This window comes from Mercenaria mercenaria, chromosome 9 (genome assembly GCF_021730395.1).
Source record: "Mercenaria mercenaria strain notata chromosome 9, MADL_Memer_1, whole genome shotgun sequence".
Taxonomy (NCBI): Eukaryota; Metazoa; Mollusca; class Bivalvia; order Venerida; family Veneridae; genus Mercenaria; species Mercenaria mercenaria.
The window spans coordinates 5,953,296-5,977,105 of NC_069369.1; the positions used below are offsets into that span (position 1 = coordinate 5,953,296).

Here is a 23,810-nt window from a genome sequence, read left to right on the forward strand (position 1 = left end):
AGTTATTGATTGGAAATGGTTTTCAATGTTCAGGCCCCTGTGACCTTGACCTTTGACAGAGTGACCCCAAAATCAATAGGGGTCATCTACTCTTCATGACCAATCATCCTATGAAGTTTGAACATTCTGGGTCAAGTGGTTCTCTAGTTATTGATCGGAAATGGTTTTCAATGTTCAGGTCCCTGTGACCTTGACCTTTGACTGAGTGACCCCAAAAACAATAGGGGTCGTCTACTCCAGCAGCCCTACAACCCTATGAAGTTTGAAGGTTCTAGGTCAAATGGTTCTCCAGTTATTGCTCGGAAATGAAGTGTGACGTACGGACGGACGGACGGAAGGACGGACGGACGGACAGGGCAAAAACAATATGTCTCCTGGGGGAGACATAATAAATCCTTGCAGGAAAATTATCAATTAGAGAATGTTGGTGTTTGTTTTGTGATGCGTCAGCAGTTCGTATTATTAGATGCCGTAACAGCGCCACCACTACTGTATAGCGCCATCACTAGAGTTATAGCACCACCACTTTTTAAAATCCTGGTATATTTCTTCTAACCCGAGATTCTATTATTCATGGTGTGTACGTATATAATTATTTATCATTTCTACACCATTTGCATGCGCAGGTATGTTCTTACAGTGTGTCTATTCATCGGAATGGTATTCGAATACTGGCCGATATGAAAATGTGCCACTGTCAGATTTGGGAGAAAAGCTCCTGACACCACAATTTGCATATTATTTTAATGAAATCACAGCCAACCTGTAGTAAAAGTGTTCTTACACGGAACTACATTCTCCGTTTTTCGAAAAAAGTTCTATCAATGAAAATATAAGATAAAATATAAATTTTACTCACGTGTTTACCAGTAGAAACGGGCGATAGCTGCACCACGGAAATGTCGATAGCTCTTTTCCTTATCACCACAATTTGGTGGTGGCGCTAGCGTTTAATAGCCGTGTAACAGTATTATCAATTTTCAAAGACTGAAATTTTCAACTCTCAAATTTTTTTTTTTCCTTGTTGTATGTATCTACCAGTACATCTAGCAGATTGGGTTATATCTTAGTAAAAATACTGCTCCTGTAACTGCAAAATGGAATGTAACTTTTAGCAGTAGCAATATAGATACACTTTACAAGCTAAGTCACAGAATTTACACATTTGAAACTTACAATCTGTATTTCAAAGTATTTAGTGAACACTTGTTCAGGTGTCAAATTTAAACACTATCACTTACTTTTATAGCTGTGTTAACTACAACATTGGTAGCATATGTGAGACCTCTATGACCTAATGTCATCAATGTACTATATCCCTTAGTCCTGGCTTGAGCAATGGCCTCATCTATTTCCTGAAACATAACAATAACAACAGAATCAAATACAACAGCTGTGATTTATATGCGAGACCAATTTATGATTTTGCAACTTAATTTTGATTTCATAATCACTGGCCCCCAAATGGAGCTGACAATATCAATACATGTTCATTACTCACAACTTGGCATAAAGAGAGATACATAATAAAGTTATGCAATAATTAGTTAAAACAAGAGACCCAACAAGTGCACAATGGCATACAAAGCAACCAGAATAAATATTACATTTTTCGCACCAAAGTCTTCCCCCTAAAAGACACCAAGTGCACTGTGTCAGTTAAAAACTAGAATGTGTCTGTAGGACTCCCTGCCCCTCTGGTACATTTGTCACAAATAAGGGGAAATAATACAAATGTTTGCAGTCTTAATGGGGTATAGCCTCAAAAAAAATTATGAAAAGGATTCATTATTCTATACCATATAGTTTTTGAGCTATGAGCATCACAAACAAAAAATCCACTATTTTGGCTATTTCAAGGGCCATAACTCTGTAATTAACGCTAAAATTCTCAAGAAGAATGCCAAGTGTGCAAGGTCACATTATGATAAAGACTCAAGCAAGGTTTCATCAATTTACATTAAGTACTTTCTGCGTGAGGCACTTAATTAGGTGAAAATGTGCATTTTTTTACTATTTCAGGGGCCATAACTCTGGAAATAGAGGGCAGACCCAGATGAAAAATAGTATGTGCGCAAGTTCATATCACGATAAAGACTCATGCAAGGTTTCATGAATTTACATTAAATACTTTCTGAGTGAGGCATTTTTTTACTATTTCAGGGGCCATAACTCTGGAAATAGGGTGCGGACCCAGATTAAAGATAGGAGATGTGCAAGTTCATATCATGATTAAGACTCAGGCAAGGTTTCATGAATCTATATCAAATACTTTTTGAGCTAAGCGTGTCACAAGGTGAAAATGTGCATTTTTGACTATTTCAGGGGCCATAACTCTAAAAATAGGGGGCGGAGCCAGACAAAAAGTAGGAGGTGCGTAAGTTCATATCATGATAAAGACTCATGCAAGGTTTCATCAATTTATATCAAATAGTTTTTGAGCTAGGCGTGTCACAAGGTGAAAATGTGCATTTTTGACTATTTCAGGGGCCATAACTCTAGAAATAGGGGGGGGACCCAGATGAAAATTAGGAGTTGCGCAAGTTCATATCATGATTAAGACTCATGCAAGGTTTCATGAATCTATATCAAATACTTTTTGAGCTAGGCGTGTCACAAGGTGAAAATGTGCATTTTTGACTATTTCAGGGGCCATAACTCTAAAATTAGGCGGCGGAGCCAGACGAAAAATAGGAGGTGCACAAGTTCATATCATGATAAAGACTCGTGCAAGGTTTCATCAATTTATATCAAATACTTTTTGAGCTAGGCGCGTCACGAACTTCGGACGGACGCACGGACGAGAGCAAATCTATATGCACCCACCACTCACTGGGGTGGGGGGGGCACAATAACATTACAAGCGATCAGAACAGGCTAAATGCAAACTGACCTGTTTACATGCAAAACTAACCTTAATTTTGACAAAATATCAGGTAAAGTTATGTAAATTGCCCCATGGCTGATGTGATAGGCATTTGTGAAGTTTGAAAGCATCTGGCCAAGTAGTTTTTGAGAAAACATGCTTACATTCAAAACTTTAATCTGAAACTCTAAGTAAACAAGGAGCTGCGTTCAATAAACGCTTAATGCCCCCGGTGGCATCCTTGTCGATACAAAGCAACCTAAGTCCAAAACGAGGTCAAGGTCAAACTGGGGTCAGGTGATGTTTGAAGATGAGGAATGGTCACAGGTTTCATCTGTATTAGTACCAATTAATTCTTGTAAGCAGTATTAATGCTAGATGAAAACAGTCCCATTTGGTTAACCAAGAGATGGCCCATATAAAGCAAACCGAGTCCAAAATGAGGTCAAGGTCAAACTGAGGTCAGGCAATGTTTGAGGATGAGGAATGGTCACAGGTTACATCTGTTTAGTATCAATTCATTCTTGTAAGCGGTATTGATGCGAGACGGAACTGTCCCATTTGGTTAACCAAGAGATGGCCTATATAAAGCAACCTGAGTCCAAAATGAGGTCAAGGTCAAGGTCAAACTGAGGTCAGGTGATGTCTGAGGATGAGGAATGTTCACAGGTTACATCTGAATTAGTATCAAGTCATTCTAGTAAGGGGTATTGATGCTAGACGAAACGGTCCCATTTGGTTAACCTTGTACGGACGAATGGACGGACGAACTAACGGACAGGACAATCACTATATGCCTCTGGCATCAGTAGATGCCGGGGGCATAACAAGAAGCTGCATTCAATAAACGCTTGATGCCCCCGGTGGCATCCTTGTCGATACAAAGCAACCTAAGTCCAAAACGAGGTCAAGTTCAAGGTCAAACTAAGGTCAGGTGATGTCTGAAGATGAGGAATGGTCACAAGTTACATCTGCATTAGTATCAAGTCATTCTAGTAAGGGGTATTGATGCTAGACGAAATGGTCCCATTTGGTTAACCAAGAGATGGCCCATATAAAGCAACCTAAGTCCAAAATGAGGTCAAGTTCAAGGTCAAACTGAGGTCAGATGATGTCTGAAGATGAGGAATGGTCACAGGTTACATCTGCATTAGTATCAAGTCATTCTAGTAAGGGGTATTGATGCTAGACGAAACAGTCCCATTTGGTTAACCTCGTATGGACGGACGGACAGGACTATCACTATATGCCTCCCGCATCAGTAGATGCCGGGGGCGTAAAAAGAGGAATAATTTTTACCAAATAACAGCTCCAGTTATATTACTTGTTGAATAATATATGTGAAGTATGAAAGCACGAGGCCAAGCAAAGTTAGAGAAGCCTGCTTACAAAACTTCTGTGACACAGACACCAAAACCAACAAAAGTTCGACAGCAATATCTCCACTATTTGAAACATTTTAAATAACCGGGCTGAATATCAAAGTTTCATTGAAATCCTATTAGTAGTTTCAGAGGAAAAGTCTGAATAAACTTTTGTGGCAGACAGACAAGACAAAATCAATATATCTCCCAATGACATGAGGACACATAAATATGTAACTGGAATATTCTAGACCAAGACTGGTAAAAAATACAAGCATGTAATGAAGTGACTATGATACAAATGAGCAAATCTCTCAAGGTACAAGCACATTTCTTAGAAATAAATCCATCACCAGGTACACTTCCTTCCAAGAACCATTATTTTAATAAATTACACATTGTGTTTCATATCCTATCTAAGATCTTGTTTTCCTATTGAACAAAAAACAAGTTTTACACTGCAGAAAACAGCTGTCACTTTTTCACAGAAAACTGATGCTATTTTTTTTTTACAATATACATATATACATTGTGTTATATCTTCTGAATTTCACATACAAACATTCTAAGGAAAGAAGAAATAGATATGGATTATCGGTATGTGACTTGCAGATCTAAAAGGGCCAGGAGCCTGAGTGGTAAGTTAAGTAATATATCCGGATTTATTTTCTGTACAACATAAAACATCAGTATCAAAAAAAGCTAAATAATTCAAACTGTGTAAATTGACTGACACATCCTGCCTACCATATCTCAATAGCCTAGCTGTAGATGTCAAACGATCAACATAACAACATAAAACTGTTGTCTTTTTGTTGTATTGTATAGTTAGTTAGGAGATTGCCTAACTCAGGAAAAATGCAGAGTGGCATTGGCATAGGAGTATTCTCAAAGATGGGTGGGCTTAATGGAGGTCCGGCCAGCTAAACCTACCAATAATAAAAAAGTTCTTCCCCTTATTAACAATAGACATCACATCAAATCCTGATCAGTACATCTACATGCTCTCTCATTTTTCCCTTTATCTACTGTAATTACTAAGAAAAATCAGTTTCCTTGAGTCAAAAATTGGGGAAGGGCCAAAGTATACCACTATGCCTGTAAGTGGTCATATGTATAAGTGTAAGCAGACAGGAGCTTCTGTTTTCCACAAAATGTGTGGTTTTTCTTAAAACAGATGCATCAAAAAACATACACTGCCTGGAAAATACCTTGACTTCTGGGTCTTGCAGACTACTTAGAGCAGGCAAGGTAGCCACCCTAATCCCGTAATAACAATAAAAATCTACACTTAACATTATACTAAATATCAAGATGGTCTTTAATTTTTTTCATTGATAAAGAAGTTTTCTTCAGTAACTTTTTTCAAGAAAACCGTTTTTGTAAAAGCCATTTTAACTTTGAATTACATAAGCATCTGGGACATTTTACTCCTTTCAAATCCTTGTTTTGACTTCCGCAGACACACTGCATACATTATATGTTCTGCGTACATTATATGTAATGAAGGCCACTATTACAAAACACAGATTTAACAAATCTGGAAGAACTGCTTCCCAGAACATGTATATAATATAAAATTTCAAAGCAAACTCACCTTTTCTCTTTTGGCAAGGTTGGGATGTACAAATTTTCTATATATAAAGCTTGACCCTCTAGTGACAGGTGACAACAACCAGAACACAAATATTATCTTTATTTCATAGTAAAATGGAATCCTGAAAATACAAATATTGTGTATTTGTCATTGTGCTTTGGGGGTCACACTGGCTCAAAAAAAAAATTTCAGCCATTTTCAATTCGAAAGTAACATAATGTAAATGAGCATTTTATGTAACACAAAGTCTCATAATGCCCTTGTTTATAATATGGCTGTCACAATTTTTTGTCTTGAAAATCGAAGTTGTTGTTTTTTTCTACAATCCTGATTTTGATCATTCTTTTCTCATTATTTTGCTAAAAATTTGAATATTGATTTACACAGCAGGAAATACTGAATCCATGAATTGTAATTACCTCCCTTTATTACACATTAACTGTGTAAGTTCATGTGTAATATTGGAAGTAGTAACATTCTATCTATGTAGTTATGCTTTTATTTGGATAGCTGCTTTTTCTGTTTCTAACATAAAATTAAAAGACTGGTAGAACTTCTAAGAGCCCAAGAAACAAGACTCAGTCACTCTCATGAAGAAATTGTAGGAAATGGCCCATGGGATAAACGGCTGAATGACCTTTGGGCCGGCATATAACTGAGCTGACATATCAAGCTGAACAAAATTACTGTATAGATCTTTAACACCTTGTAGTTTATTCAAAAGCGAACAAATATGCAGACAATTGACGGAATATTCAAGTAAAGAAGAGTAATGTTGTTGCACCTACCATGACAAAAATACATCTGCGAATGTTTCAGCGGCACAAAATAAAGCAAAGACTATCCAATACATCATCCATTTCACCTGAAATCAAACAGTAACAATTGTCAATTTCTACAAGACAATGTTACGAAACTCTACAATTTGTGAAAAGTGTTCAACTTAACAATATTCTAGTGGGATTTATTCTGCGTAAACAAACACAAAAATTGTGCGAATCAATTTAACATTTGATCGCAACAACTGTACACCCAGAAATTGAAAAGCTTTTAAACAATTTATCTATTCTTGCAAGTAAGACGATCTATTAAAGTAACCTTCTGTTTGAAACTTAACATGAAAATTGCAAGCAAATAAAGTAATGACGAAGAATTATTGAGATAATGTACATGATAATTAATACAATGGTAAACATGATAATAGAAACCATAACGAGTAACGAGTACATCTAAAATAATCTGGCCATTCAAGCAGGTAAAATTCTTCTTTATTATGGTACTTACATATTCTTTCACATTTTTTGTCTTCACAGCTTTATATGATGCATAGGCCGGGTACAGCGTGCCGAACACCAGTCTGCAAAACACATACATTATAGGTAACACAGTCTGTAGACTGGTCAAAACAATGGTTACAGCATGACGATGTATGACCCTCCCAATATACAATCTGTTCTCGGAATCATACCGGTCCACATATACTACCAGCAGTATCAAAACTATGACAAATTTGACACGTTTAGGTAGCCTCCAACAAAACCGAAGACTCCAGCAAAAACATCTCCAGAAATGTCTAGCAAATGTCATAGTCCATGTTATCTCACATTACTGGTTGTTAAATATCCTATGGTACAAAATTACCTAATCCTCCAGCCATGAAATGTCAAATGAATGAGCCATTCTAACATCTTTCACCAGGAACTGAGTTTTCCCTTATTCGGCTTAATGTCCGCAAAATTATGCAGGGCAAAAGTTTTCTTACTGACTTTTAACATCCTGTGATTTATCTCACATGAAATGAGAAACCTCTCCTTTCTTCACTTTTTTGATATCTCACAAATCTTGCTCTTCAACATAAACTGTAGTTCATTCAAGTAATGAATCATTGCTATATATCCATACTGCTTTATGCTAGCATTACATCAATATCACCCACTACTTTCATTCATATACTGTATACAATAATAGTACAAATACACAACTTATGTATGCATGTGGCTGATTTACATATGCAACGTATGTGCAATTCGATGCACAGGTAATTATGCAGAAAATTTATGACACCAAATAATTAGCATCTTGTATCAAAGTTTCAGTCAAAGAATTTTTCATATGATTTTGTGCTACCCTAATATAAAAACATCTCAATACACTAAACAACTGTTTTCATGCATGTATCTCCACATTCAACAGGTATTCAAGCTATTTTGATCACTCCCTCAACATCATAAATTATATACTTAGTCCACACAAAACTTGCACCTCTTTTGCTGATTTTACAAATATTCATATATAAAATATCCAAGCTATTTAAGAATCACATGTCTTATAAAGAACTAATTTCATATAATTATGAAAATTCATATCCTTGGAAATATTCCAGTAGCTTGTTACTATAACAATATGACCTGTGTTCTTGAAGAAAACAGATCAAGGCAGTCCCTAGTAATTACATATACACATTGATCTTCCAGAGATTGTATCAATAATACAACCAAATACTGATCACAGGATAGACACATATGTTTAGCACACATATAACTACTCATCACAACATATGTAAAGATTGTCTGTGAAATAATAAAAGCATCTCTGATTCACACAGAACTATACTAGAGAATATATTGATAATCAGAGACTGCTCCCTGAGAAAATATTTCAGGTAGAAGTCTGCTGAAGTTGGACACTGCACTCAATATGATTTGCAGGAGCTACCTGTATTTACGCAAAACAGAGCACAGCACTGACTACAGTACAGTGTTTACCAGATTTTTTTTTTCAAAATGGTACCACACCCTCCCCACTTGGAAAAACACCTGCATAGGTATAACTCTTGCATACTGCAAGGATTATAATTATTATTGCCCTAAAGTATTACTTTAAAGCAAAGATAAATTTTGCAACATTTTCTATTTTGTAATGCTATAAATACTTTTCACACAGGACTGACTGTCTCTCTACTTGTTGTATAACTCATTTTTATTTTAAAAAGGCCAGTGATACAGGAAGCTGAAGTGTTTTAATCATGTCAAAATCTCTAAATAATGCAATCAATGCAACAACAAAAAAAATGTCTTGAAAGTTCAATGAAAACAACAAAAAGGCACTGTCTCTGAAACAATGTAGCTTTATACCTAACTGTAACACAAGGCTGTACTATATCAACCTTAATCCATATGTAATGGATTTAATCAATCATAGGGCAATTAAGATATTTTCCTCACATGACATGTGGATGGATAAAAACCATTTTTTTTGTTTGGATAAATTCCCATAAGCAAATCTTTATCTGAAATCATAGCAAGCTGTTATGTAGAAAAGGTGAAACTTTCAACAAAATGAGAATGCAGTTAAGTTAAGACCAGAGTCTTGATCAAGAATAAGTTGTCTCTTTATTCCAACATCAGCATGAACATCATTCATTACAGGTTTGTCAGAATGGGTCCAAACTTTTCAGGATTTATTTGTATACTGACTACAATGTAGCGATCAGCTGTATAGTTTAGAGACCCTCCTGGCAGTACAGTGCAACTAGTGAATGCTTCCAGTTGAATTATCTGGAACTTCATCAACTGGCTGACAGGAGTTACTTTATAAATCACTGGGCCCAACCAATTGGCCCCAGACAGGCAAGGAAATCATCCCTTCCACTAGTGGATGTTTCCGGGCTCCAGTCAAACTGTGCGAAACTCTTTCAAGTCATTCTGGAGAAAAGTTTTTGAAGGAAATGAATTTCAAGTTATAAGGGAATCAACTCACTGGTACTCATGTCAAGGTAAATGGTAATAATAAAAGTTATAGACATCCAGAAAAACCTGATTTCATTTCATAAAGTAATTTCTGTTTGAAGAAATCCTTACTACCAATTAGGAACATTGCCCTTGCTTCAACTCATACAGAAAATTCCAGTCAAATTTGGTCGAAATTCCATACATCAAATGGAAAACTTTGCTATATTTGTGGATAGAGGGAAGTATAACAAAGCAATGGACAGCTGTCTTGCAAAAGTCAGTCTGCAAGTTTTGCTAGCCTCTGCCTTTGGTAACAGTAGTACTTGTTCAATGGAAAAAGGGGTCAAAGAAGATTCCACAGTACTTCTACTTACCAACATAGATCATTAGATGTGTAATGTCCAATGTAGCATGTTGCGTACTTTTTTTTTTTTTTTACTTCAAATGGATCATTTTATTTTGTTTGTTTTGTGTTTAACACCGTTTTTTCAACAGTATTTCAGTCATGTAACGGCGGGCAGTTAACTAGCCAGTGTTCCTGGATTCTGTACCAGTACAAACCTGTTCTTCGCAAGTAACTGCCAACTTCCCCACATGAATTATCAGAGGTGGAGGACGAATGATTTTAGACACAATGTTTTTTATCAAATTGTCACGGAGAATATACGCCCCGCCCGAGGATAGAACTCGCAACCCCGCGATTCGTAGACCAACACTCTCCCTATTGAGCTAAGCGGGCGGGCTGAATCATTTTAGATAAACAGTAAAACAGGTATATAGGAAGAATAGTTTTAATAACTTCTATAACAGAGCCCATATAAGAAATGTGGATGGGAATATAGTGAAGCTATCCGTCTGCTATTTATAACAAATGGATATTTTTGGTTATGTTATGGAGAGAATATAAGTTTAGCCTTCTGCCAATCGCACTGTCCTGCAATATCTCTGAAAACACTTATAAAGGGAAAAGCAACATTATACTATTGTTAATTTCGTCAGCTGGGATTTCTTAAATCATTTAAAGTGAAAAAAATTTCAAAATGGGAGTAAAAATGAGAAAGTTATGAGCATTTAAATATATTTGGTCAAATTGGTGGCCATTTTGTTTCCATGGCAACAAAAACAAAATGGCGGTTTTATTAAATTTTTAGATGCACATTTGAACAGTATTTACTTTTTTTCTGTAAAATATTTTCTCTACTTTTTCCAGCTATAATGAAAGAAATTATCATGTTTTACATCTTACACTCAAGAAACATATGAAAACTAATCTATTTAAAAGGTTATTCGCTAAATAAAGAATTCACAGTGTGTAAATGACGTCATAAACACACTTAAATGGCTGCCTCCCTGATCAGCCATTTTCTTAAATTTTAATCTGCCATTTCTTTTTCAACAGTGGTCCGATTTTAAAAATTCTTTCAACGTTATGAAAGTCTTGAGGATGGCTTTCATATAAAATTAACATATTGTCAGGCTTTCCTTATCCTTTAATGTGAATTTGAAGAAACCTATAAAATATGGAAAAAAAGAGAAATTTTTGACAAGTACTGTTACTCTATCTTGAATATTTTGTTTTAGTTGGGTTAATGGTCCCATTAACAGAATTTAGGTCATTATGGCAACAATTTTTCCAGCTTTTAAGGATGCAGGAAGATCCAAGGTGCCCCTATGAGCACTGTTCCAGACATAGGTGGGTACCTGGATAGAACAATTAACTGACTTTCTGTAAGCCTGCTGGATGACTTCCTCACATGAAGAATTCCACACCTCAAGTGAGGTTTCGAACCAACATCGGCAAGACGCAAGTGATTCGAAGTCAGTGACCTTAACAATCTGGTCAATGAGGTCAATTCACTGAACTTTCGAATTAAAGGCTGAAATATTTTCTTATTCGTTTTTCTCAACACTTTTTCAAAGTTATAGAATTCAAAGTATTCGCTGTCATATAAAATAGGTGACCACCATAAGATTATTTTCAACCCCTAGGTCACATTTTTGCTTCATTATTTTGAAAGCCACCCACATGTTCATTTGATTTGCAAGGTGAACTTATCTTCTGTTAGTTTCAAATCATGTTTTGTCGCCATATTACAGCAAATCATAGGTAGACCTATCATAAATAGCTGCACTTTTTTACTTTAACAAAGCCAGCATCGTAAAAAGTTTTAAAACAATGCAGTAAAAAAAATTGTGACTTGCAAAATATTTCGTATGTTTAACATTGTTTGTCTTATTAATTTCCGTTATTTGTTCAACAGTATGGGCCAATAAGATCACAAGGTGTAATTTTCACATTTTAGCCATTTAATAGAAATGTTTTAAGAATAAGGTCAAGAATTTGGTAAAAAATGTGCTTCCATACTATGATAGTGTAGCAGAAAGAAGTCCAAAGTAAATTAATAGATCCAAATTTTCCCTTTTTTTGCGCAAATTCATGTAGGCGTGATTAAATCACATTGTTCACTGCTAGAATACATTCTGTATGAGATGAGATGGTTTTCATGTTTACACACTCCGTATGGCAAGTACTGAGTGCATGAAAGCACTGGGGCTGCGGCTGCATGCCCGACACCCCTACAAAAGTATAGGATTAGTCTGCCCTGTAGGCAACGGTTGCAAAGCCTTTCAGTCTTCAAAATTTATCATAAAATTGATTCATACACATTTAAATTATGTTTATACACAATTACACCAAAATATGTTTGGAAAAAATATGAAATAAGGCACTGCCTCAATCGGGAATCAATCCGACTTCAACTCATCCCATAAGATTTGAAAAGAGCTGTCTGATGACAGCACGGAAGGACACATAGTAAATATCTCATTCGGTATATCGCATGTTGCCATAGAGGGATCATTTCCATATCATTTTAAAGGTAGATTTTGGAATAAAAATAACACTGCACATATTTGTACTGATGTGCAAAACATTGCAGTTCAGACAAGTTATGTGGATGCTTATTAGGCACAAGGAAAAGGCGAATTCTTAAAAAAAATCCGAAGTCAGACGCTCTGTGCATGTGCCGGAAGTACACATTTTTTAAATTGATAGTATTATATCTTATTCGGTATATGATATACATGTCACCGTAGAGGGATCGATCCCGATTTTTGTTCCTTCACGACGAAAGTCAGTAGAATTAGTTCCCTATAAACATAGCTTGAAGACTGCCGTAGCCACTGAACATTTCAAACATCGACCCAGAATTTCATTTTTCACCAACCATTATCAAGATTTCCCTGAAAATTCACTGACCTTGGAAAAAAACAACATTTTTCCATAAATTTTCAAGGTAAGATCAAGTGGCAACCCTAGTACAGCTTCTTGGAAATGTCGTCAGTCACAAAGTTGTTGACATATGTTGTGTGTCATCTTGCTAGCTACCACAAGCCAATCGGCTATATACAGTTTTCTATTCTGACACAGTGTGAACATTGGTCATTTTTAACTCCATTTTAGATATATATTAGAAATTCTAATGAAAGTTACTAATATTTTGTTGGAAATGCAAAGAAATAAAACAGTGATTAAATTAATACTGGTAACAGAATAGGTTTATTTCACTTCTAAATGACAACAATTTTGATGTAAAACAACACAATATTGACTTAATAGCTGTTAAGAGCACCACAATTTTTCATTCTTGATATGTACCAAGGTTACGTGTAGTAATTTTCAATAAATTTTGTAAAAATAGACCTGTAAGTGAGGCTCCTAAAGGGGAAAGATAAACAAGAGGGCCATGAAGGCCCTGTATCGCTCACCTGACCTACTGACCTAAAGATCATCAAGATTAACATTCTGACCAAGTTTCATCAAGATATGTTCATAAATGTGGCCTCTACAGTGTTAACTAGCTTTTCTTTTGATTTGACCCCGTGACCTAGTTTTTGACCCAACATGACCCAGATTCAAACTTGACCTAAAGATCATCAAGTTTAACATTCTGACTAAGTTTCATGAAGATACAGTCGTAAATGTGGCCTCTAGAGTGTTAACAAGCTTTTCCTTTGATTTGCCCCATGACCTAATTCTTGACCCAACATGACCCAGATTCGAACTTGACCTAAAGATCATCAAGTTTAATATTCTGACTAAGTTTCATGAAGATATAGTCATAAATGTGGCCTCTAGAGTGTTAACAAGCTTTTCCTTTGATTTAACCTAGTGACCTAGTTTTTGAACCCAGCTGACCCAGATTTAAACTTGACCTAAAGAGCATCAAGATAAACATTCTGACCAAGTTTCATTAAAATATGGTCATAAATGTGGCCTCTACAGTGTTAACTAGCTTTTCCTTTGATTTGACCAGGTGACGTAGTTTTTAATCCTACATGACCCAGATTCAAACTGGACCTTAAGATGATCAATATTAACATTCTGACCAAGTTTCATGAAGATATAGTCATAAATGTGGCCTCTACCGTGTTAACAAGCTTTTCCTTTGATTTGACCTGTTGACCTAGTTTTTGACCCCAGGTGACCCAATATCGAACTCGTCCAAGATTTTATTAAGGGTAACATTCTGACTAAGTTTCATGAAGATTGGGCCAAAAATGTGACCTCTAGAGTGTTAACAAGCTTTTCCTTTGATTTGACCTGGTGACCTAGTTTTTGACCCCAGATGACCCAATATCGAACTCGTCCAAGACTTTATGGCGGGTAACATTCTGACCAAGTTTCATTAAGATTGGGTCAAAATTGTGACCTCTAGAGTGTTAACAAGCTTTTCCTTTGATTTGACCTGGTGACCTAGTTTTTGATCCCAGATGACCCAATATCGAACTCGACCAGGTTTTATGGAGGGTAAGATTCTGACCAAGTTTAATTAAAGGTCCATTACTAAGGGAAAGTGAGTTGGCCATTTTTTTCATAGCCAGTGCATAGACTTCTGCAAGACACTAAATAATGAAGATTGGCAGGTCAAAATTTACAGAAGGTCTTTGGAACTCAAAGAAATGTATGTGTATCATGTTGAAATTTCAATGAATCGACAGAATGACCCCCCAGGTCTTTTTAACTTTCTTCATACTTCATAGAAAAATAATTGTACATATACTGCGATTTATTTCGAATTTCTTCATACCAACTTTCATTTTCCAATAAAATGAAATAGTTTCTGTGCTTTTTAAAAGAAATTAAAATGTTCACTTTCCTTAGTATTGGACCTTTAAGATTGGGCCAAAAATGTGACCTCTAGAGTGTTAACAGTCAAACTGTTGACGACGGACGGACGGACGACGACGGACACCGGACACAGGGTGATCACTAAAGCTCACCTTTGAGCACTTCGTGCTCAGGTGAGCTAAAAATTAAAAGTACCTCTAATTTATGCAATTTTAAGAATTTTTAACCGCCCAAAATAGATCAAAATTAAGACTCTTCATATCTCAGAAATGGTTAAATATTACAGGCTATTAAATATAGGTTTTTGGAGGTTCCATTGCACAGAGGTACAGTCGAAACTCTGTATCTCAAACTCGCTTACCTCGAAATTCCGCTTAAGTCGAAGAAATTTTCAAGTCCCGTCAACTTTCCTTCTTTATATATGTAATTCAACTCCGGTTACTTCAAAATTTGACTTACCGAGACTCCGGATGTGTCGAAAGGGATTTTCAGTCCCGTCAGTAAAACTCAAGTGCATTGTAAACTCGGTAAGTCGAAGTAAGGAAAATATGCGATAAAATTTCACACATCCCTTTGTGAATGTGGTTTGTTTTTAACAACACCTGCCCATGTTTTTTGCCTAACCAGAGAGCCGCGATGCTGACATATCAAAGGTGCGGCGATAATCAAAGTAAGATGATGTCATACTTGTTTGTGGTTATCTCGAAATATAAAGCACGGTCCCTTGAAATTTGAGATATCGAGTTTCAACTGTATATTTATATTTCAGAACTAAGAAGCGCCAGCCTCTTTCATAACCCCATGCACCCTCCAAGTACCATTGCTCAAAATGATATGATCAAGTTTTGACATAGAGCACATAGGCATACACATTAAATATCATCAGGATAAACATTTTCTTGTAACAGTCCCTTTTGACCTAGTCAGGGCCAATTTCCACACCAAGTTTGAGGGTCTTAGGTTCAAATGCTGCATTTTATGACTATTCCTTACCCTGGAAGACTTAAATAACATTTAAAACCAATCTCATTAGATGCTGCTGATATATATTCGTTTACATAAAATAAAGGGAGGTAATTTGTCATAAATTCAGTCAAAAGTTATCTACCCTGATTGTCCGAGTCCATTTGATGGCACAAATGACATTTCAAATCAGTATCTTCATTGGTTACTGAGATACAGCCATTTTAATCTGAAACAAAGGGAGGTAATTTGACATAAAATCAGTCCATAGCCATCTACCCTGATTGCCTCAGTCCAACTAAAGAAAATAATGAAATTTCAAATGAGTTCTATAAATGTTTACAGAGATAAATCCATTTTTATTAAAATCAGGGGAGGTAACCATGCATTGGTATATATATGCATGTAGAAGATATATAACAAGTAAAAGCCTATAAAACAATATATTAGTAAAGTATTCATATCAATAAATGTTCAAACAAGAGTTATCTAATATGACTATTTCTTACAATGGAAGATATAAATAACGTTTCAAACTAATCTCATAAGAAGCTGCTAAGGTGTATTCATTTAGATAAAAAATAAAGGGAGGTAATTTGTCATAAATTCAGTCAATATGTATCTTCACTGATTGTCCAAGTCCATCTGTTGACATAAATGAAATTTCAGATCAGTATCTTCATTAGTTACGGAGATATACCCATTTTAATTTGAAATAAAGGGAGGTAATTTGAAATAAATCAGTCCATAGTTATCTACCCTGATTGTCTCAGTCCAACTAATGACAATAATGAAATTTCAAATAAGTCCTATAATTTGCCAATTCTATTCTGTCGTTCATTTCGCATGAACACCGTAAAAATCATTTCATTTCTTAAATGAACACTGAGAACGGTATTTACAGCTCTGGGAGACTATAATTTGTCTAAAATCGAAACAGGAGATGATTTTGAAGGTTTGCTCTCGTTTTATTCATCGTTTTAGAAACATTGTAAATGACAGGAAACAGAAGTATAAAGTTATAATTATTTAATCCTGAGAAAAACACAATGGCAAATTCAATAAATTATTGATAGTAATTAGCACGTTGTACGCCGTAATCCGAAGCATTTATCAATTTTGTGTTTTTTTCGAGACTGAAGAATTAAAATGTTTCCTTTCCTAATTTTAACATGGATTGAGCTCATATGTTTTTGAATTCATTTTACTACAAGACCTTGTTTGAGTAAATAACGATGACTACTGGAAATTGCTGTTAAAATTGCATGTTCAGTATGCCTTCAACCCGAGTGAGAGCTATTTATAAGTAAAATATTTACAAAAACATGTAATAGAACGTCAATTTTAATTATTCATGAGCACATACTAAAGAAAACATTAAGTTTACCAGACACCTAGCCACTGCCTAGTTTCAAACTATGTGTGGCTTTAGACTGAAAGTTACCCTATTAAATGTGCACACTTGTTTCTAAACAAATTACTTCCCTTGACAATTACTCTTCAATTTTGTGAATACGATGTATCTTACTTTTGACAGATAAATTGCTTACAATCACCAGGTTTAACTACTTTAACTTTTTAACAGATAAAGCTTTCTTGCGCACCAGACTGGCATTTCCAGCGATTTTACCCATGCCAGCAAAACCATCTGGCGCCCACCATGCTAGACGACTCTTGTGCCGTTAATGACAACTAGCAATTCATGCAATGATTATATATTGTTTATGTAAAACATAAATATCAGGTACCTTGATAGTTTCTCTCTGTTCCTTACAGTATATTTCTCGATTCAAACTATGTTTTTTTTATGGTAAGAACATATTGTTACGTTAAGAATGATAAAACTGAAGTGGAATTTTTTTATTGTGCATCACTAAAACCTCATGATGTCACTTCTGCTTACAGACTTTAATTTCCTGCACTTTACTCTACTATAAGGAAGAGTGCTACATAGAAAGTATTCCTATTTACTAAATATTTATTCTATTATATGTAAAATACAGTACCGTATGCAAGAAAAATAAAGAAGCTTATATATATATACAAGGTGGCGGATAGCTCAGTGGTTTGCACACTGGCCTTCCAATCCTGACTCAGTGAGGTCGGGGGTTCGATCCCCGGGAGCTACTCGGGAATTTTCAGAAATGCTTTTCAGTGTTTCCCACCCAACTAGAGGTGTACTGGTCAGGAACCCAGGCAATCCTTGCGTGTATCAGTGCTATACACTGGGCACGTTAAAGAACCAGGCTGTGTATTCGCAACGAGCTAGGCTAAGTTAGCCGGACAAGCCTGTATCTGATTTCTGATCTCTCTGTCATGGGGGCTTTGTCTCACTCTGTCCCTCTGGTCAGATCGCTCTGTGTCTGTACTAGTAGAGGATGAATTTATCAATTATGCGCCCTGTGCGGCTGCATTTGAAAGTTTAAGCCGTTAGAAAAACATCACTGTTTACAAAAAAACATGGACGCTCGGCATCTGCCCACCCGACCTTTGTCTTATCAGTTCTAAAAATAGAAAATACAACGAATTTGTATACAAACACAATCTCTCCTATATAAATCTGGTATAATAAATATACGAATATTTTATTACGATATGCAAGTAAGAATTTCAGTCATGTGTTTACGAACTGAATTCATCCACATGCGCAGGTACCACTGGAACAGATATTTCTATCCCATTCGTAAACATGACAGTTATAAATAAAGGAAGTGACTAGGGGTACCGGACCTCTAGACCCGGAGTCTAGAGGTCCGGTTGCCGGACCTCTAGACAACCCGTACAGGGCAGGCTAGAAGTCCGGTAATCAATACGATTACTGAGAATTGTATTACAAAGAGCAGACTATATTTTATCTCGGGACGGGAGATGATTTCAAAAGTTTGTTCTTGTATTTTCCTGTTGTTTTAAATATATGGTAAGTCACAGCAAACAGAATAATCTGTCATTCTTTAATCCCAGGAAAAATACGATCGCAAATTCGACAGATAAGTAATAGCAATTTGTACGCCGTAATCGGAATGTTTTGTTGTTTTTTCTCGGGACTGCTGAATGAAAATAATAAACTTAATATTTTCTTCAGTATTTAAGACATGGATTTTAATAACAGTCACTACTGGAAATAAAATAAACAAGAGCTGTCGGAGGACAGCAACGCTCGATTATTCAACAGTCTTGTCCATTGAAAGAATACAGAAGTCGAAAAAGGGGCATAATTTTGTAAGAAAGGGAAACAGGGTTATGGAACCTGCACAGTGCTTATCAGCTCATGACGGTGGACAAGTGTGTAAAGTTTCAATCCATTCCCATAAGATGGTACTTAGATACCAGCTTACATAAAAGATTTTTAAGCAAGAACTGCTAAGTTGAACAAGAGGGCTAAGATGGTCCTAGGCCACTCACCTGAGAAACACACCATAACAGTGTAAACATGTTTGACCTCGTGATTTCATGGAAACAAATATTCTGGCCAATTTTCATTAGGATTGCACCAAAAATGTGGTCTCTTTAGTTTAAAAAAGTATTTTCTTTGATATGACCTAGTGACCTAGAATTTGACCCCAGATGACCCATATTCGAACTCAACCTAGATTTCATCAAGGCAATCATTCTGGCTTGATTTCATGAAGATCAATTGAAAATACAGCCTCTATCACATACACAAGGTTTTTCTTTGATTTGACCTAGTGACCTAGTTTTTGACCCCAAATGACCCATTTTCAAATTTGGCCTAGATTTTATCAAGATAATCATTCTGACAAAAATTTATAAAGATCGAGTGAAAAATTTAGCCTCTATCACATGCACAAGGTTTTTCTTTGATTTGATCTAGTGACCTAGTTTTTGACCCCAGATGACCCATTTTTGAACTTTACACAAGATAAATGTTGATAGACGTCAGAAGACAGACGCCAGACATAGAGCGATCACAATAACTCACCTGAGCACTGCTCATGTGAGCTAAAAATGGGTATAATTTTGTAAAAATGCAAAATAGAATTATTAAACCTTTGCACTGCATGTCATATTATAACAGAAAACAAGTGTATGAAGTTTAAATCCTTTCCCATTAGTGGATACTGAGATACCAGCTTACATACAAAAACTTAACCAAAAACTGCCAAGTCCAAAAACGGGCACAATTTTGAAAAAAATGCAAAGTAGTGTGGGCCAGCAGTTTCACACAAGAAGAATTTTTAAGTTTCCACTATATACATACAGAGAAAAGTGACCACGCCTCTTGGCTGGCAAATCAAAATAATTTGAACAATATTGGTAGAGGGTGACATGACAACTAGTTCAAATAATTTGACGTCAAAAGTTATTAGAACTGAGATATTTTCGTGATCCCTCTCTTTACGTCAAAACCAATAACGAGTCCTAGGGTTGGATATCGTTAAGGACGAAGCGGTCCGATACCGATACCAACAAAACGATACGGTATTTTTAACGATACCGATACTGATACCATGCTTTGTAGTACATTACATAAGCAATGGTTTGGTTAGTATTATATACACCTATATAAGTAGATATACATGAAAATTTGCTGTGATAAATAAACATTTTAAGTCTGTTAATGGAATGTTGTATTAGATTATGAAAGAGTAAAAAATAAACATATCTTACAGACTAGTTTTCCAAAATAAAACTTTAGAGTAGATACCTCGCTCTCTATGCAATTTAAATCTATGAGAAAATTCACTGTAGTAATGCTTTTAAAGCTCAGCACTGTCTAGAACTGGTAAACTGAACACTTATTAGCTTTCAAGTTACCCCTCTAACAAGTCAGACTCATTTTCACTCATGATAATCTTCGACCAGGTTGACTAGTAATGTTTTTAAAGTGCAAAACTTTTGCAACACATTTTTAACTGAACAACAACCTTCAAAACACTTGAAACAGCCAACATTCCAACAATAACATATTTCTTATGATTCGCGAAAGCCGATTTATTTGTTTTCTAAGTTACAGTTTAGTCTCATAACTTTTTATTTACATCATTTTTTTCATTGGTTTTAAAAGAATACTACAAAGAAAAATACTGTCGTATATTTTGAAATTAAGTATTGGTTTGCGTTGTTTAAAACGACGGGAAAAGAAGTATTTCAGGTAATATTTAGCATACGAAACTATTCGCACGGTTAGCTCTCCATGTTAATTCAAGGGAGGTTACTCGGAGCGGTATCACAGTAAACAATGTTGATCGTGTTATTACGATATTTGCTTAAATTTCTGCTTCATTTTGCCGCAGATTTTGTAAGAATTTTGTTTTTACTTTTATGGAAATACCGAAATCGGCACCGGTTCTTTTACGAAACGGTATATACCAGTACTTTTCGAAGTGATTATTAGGTATTGCACAGATACCGGGAACCGGTATCCAACCCTAATAACGACCTTTCCCGTGTTGAAATTAGATTTAGGTAAAAACACATCAGGCAATATATTTACACAATGAAATCGTAAAACAAAATCAAAATGAATCGTTTTATGGTTTAAACATAACAGTAAAACACGTTAATAAAGCGTAAACACTATATGCTTCTGTTTGGCTACCTTGCTTATTTACACGTCTGCCATTTCACTCAGTACACGCTGACAGTGTGGTTGGTCGTTATCGATCACGTGACATGAATCGGAGCCATGTAAAATTTGTGTAAACTTAAGGGTGTGTTATTTAAAACAGTGACAAACTCGTGTTTTGCTGTTTATTCATATAAACATCATTTGAATTGAAGGAAAAAATGAATATTCTTTCCAGGTATCATTAAATTTCACTAATATTTGTGTTTTTTAATAGTTAGAATGCGATTTAAAAATCACCTTTTCTGTGCTGAGCCTTCCGCTCAGAAATCGTCGCACTGTCTATGTTGTACGTGGAGGAAAGATATTGACCTATGCAAAAATTATCACAATATCGTGGCTCACGTACATTTAGTTGGACTAAAGGACAATTTGTGTAAAATTATTAGGGGTGACTATTGAGGCCATTTTTGACTATTGCAATACTATTGATATTGCTGAAAAACTATTGCGATACTATTCTATTGCTGAAAAACTATTGTGATACTACTCTATTGCAGGTTACTACTGCAATACTATTGCAATAGTTATTGGCCACCATGTTTTATACAGTAAAACTACCAACTGGCATTATTACACAGTGTAAGACACAGCACTGTTTATAATTGTTGTTAATACACATTGAGATGTTTGTATAACTGAAATGGACAGAAATAAATCTAACATTAAATATTTTTAACATTTTTTCTATTTCTTGCCTTCCTTGGTTTTGAAACAACAAGTAAACAATAAACCTATGCAAGGTATACTCAAACGAATCGACAATTTTGTTGCGAATGTCAACGTGTTTGATAACCCAAAGCATCGAAAAAGTTGAAAATTGACGGATTGGGCTAAGGTGTACCAGCACTAAATGAAGGGCTCTACCGAACAGTTTGCTATATCATACAAGTAGCCTACTTTCTTTATGTCCAAAGTACTTTTTCTCATTTAAGATTAACAGGTTATTTAAATATGTTTAATCAACGTTTCTAAGAAACTAAATTTATTAATCATCTCCCAGACTTCCCAGTCCTTTATGGTAGTTTAATTCTGTGAGGGTAATTATTGTAATGGAGACGTAAACATTATTGAGGCGCAAATGAGGCTCTGTTTCTTGGTTTATAAATTATGAACTATTTCTGTATTTGACTAAAATTTCAAAAATATCGAAACTATCAATTGTTGAAGGAACTATCGGCGATTGTTATTGGATCGTGACTTTTCTATTGATGCATACTATTAGCGAGCATAGCTCGCGAGCAATTGCGCAAAGCGCAATTGGGAGCACATAGCTCGCCTTACGGCAATGTGTAGGCGAATATAACAAAGGTGTGCCGAATGGGGCAAAGTGACGTAGCTGAAAAATTTTCCTCTCGTCTGGGCGCCGCCATTTTTGGTGCCGCCATTTTGTTCTACTTCCGTCAAAGTCGGGAAAATTGTTTTTGTTTTTTTTTAATTTTATATTTCAGTTACAATCTCTATGTTCATTAGGTGTCTTTATTTTTAAAAAAGTTATGTTATGGAAATAATTTCAATTTTGCTTTTATTTACAAAGTGTGTGTCCCTAGAGGACAGGTGCTCACAGGAAATGCTTTGTTGGCAGTGAATACAGAACTTCATTTGATTGCTGAATATTATCCATCACTCAAAAATAATGCAAGAAAGATTTCCAGTTGGTAGAAAAAAATATGATTTTCTTTTAAAAGATCAAGCATTGGCCAGAAAATGGGATAAAATGTCATAAATTAGCATAAAGCCATAAGAACGCCACAAACAGGTAATGACGTTACAGTGACACCGGCTTTCCATAAATTTTGCAACGTATGATATTCGCTGTTACAGGTATAATGACATTAAATTTATGTTTCTTTTCAAGTGAATAGGTTCTCGGAATTGTTTTAAGCAGTGGATAGTTTCTTTGCAGTTTAAGCTACGCTCGCTCAGAGGCTTTGCCTTTTTCATATTAGGACACTCAGTATCGCAATGCACTGATATTTCGATGTATCCTTACACCCCTAAAAATTATTTCAAAATAGGTCCTTCAGTTAGGAGGAAGATTTGACTCGCACTTCTGGCACGATTTCTGGTTAGGTTTCAGTATGGGATTTGTTTTAGCTCAGAGATCCGTAACAGCATATAAACATCTCTGAGCTGAAAATTTATTTTTAGCTAGTGATCAGTAAGCTTGCATTCCTTTTTGTAAACTTCCTGTAGCTCTTCAACATTTTTAGGATTATCCAGTAACCAAACACACAGCCACTTCAAAACAAAAATAACAAAATTGCAGCCTATTTTGCCTTACATAATGGCATTTTATTTACGCCGAAATAAATATAGTTTCTCGCTAAGTGGGTGGGGAAACGCATTTATACAAACAAAATCTTAGCAACTATCTTTTTTAGCATAAAATACAGTCAACTCCTGAAAAAACTCACAATCTAAAATAATACTTACATAACTACTCTTGAAAGAATTGCGGATACCATCTTTGAATCGGCTCTTCAAAAGCAACTGCCAGTCTTTTTACGTCGTTTCAACTAAAATTTCAAATTCAACTGGCAGCCATTTTATGACGAATGGATCATGTGA

The 23,810-nt window shown here is 35.5% G+C and overlaps 1 protein-coding gene across 1 annotated transcript; it reads right to left on the bottom strand.

Moving 5' to 3' along the window:
- Positions 1–1,208: 1,208 nt before the first annotated feature.
- Positions 1,209–23,810, bottom strand: LOC123546402 (receptor expression-enhancing protein 2-like). Its single transcript, XM_053550749.1, has 5 exons — positions 23,676–23,810; positions 7,112–7,184; positions 6,616–6,692; positions 5,828–5,948; positions 1,209–1,355 (listed from the first exon to the last, which is right to left on the bottom strand). The coding sequence occupies exons 1-5, from the start codon at positions 23,705–23,707 to the stop codon at positions 1,224–1,226; spliced, it is 435 nt and encodes a 144-aa protein (XP_053406724.1). The 5' UTR covers positions 23,708–23,810; the 3' UTR covers positions 1,209–1,223.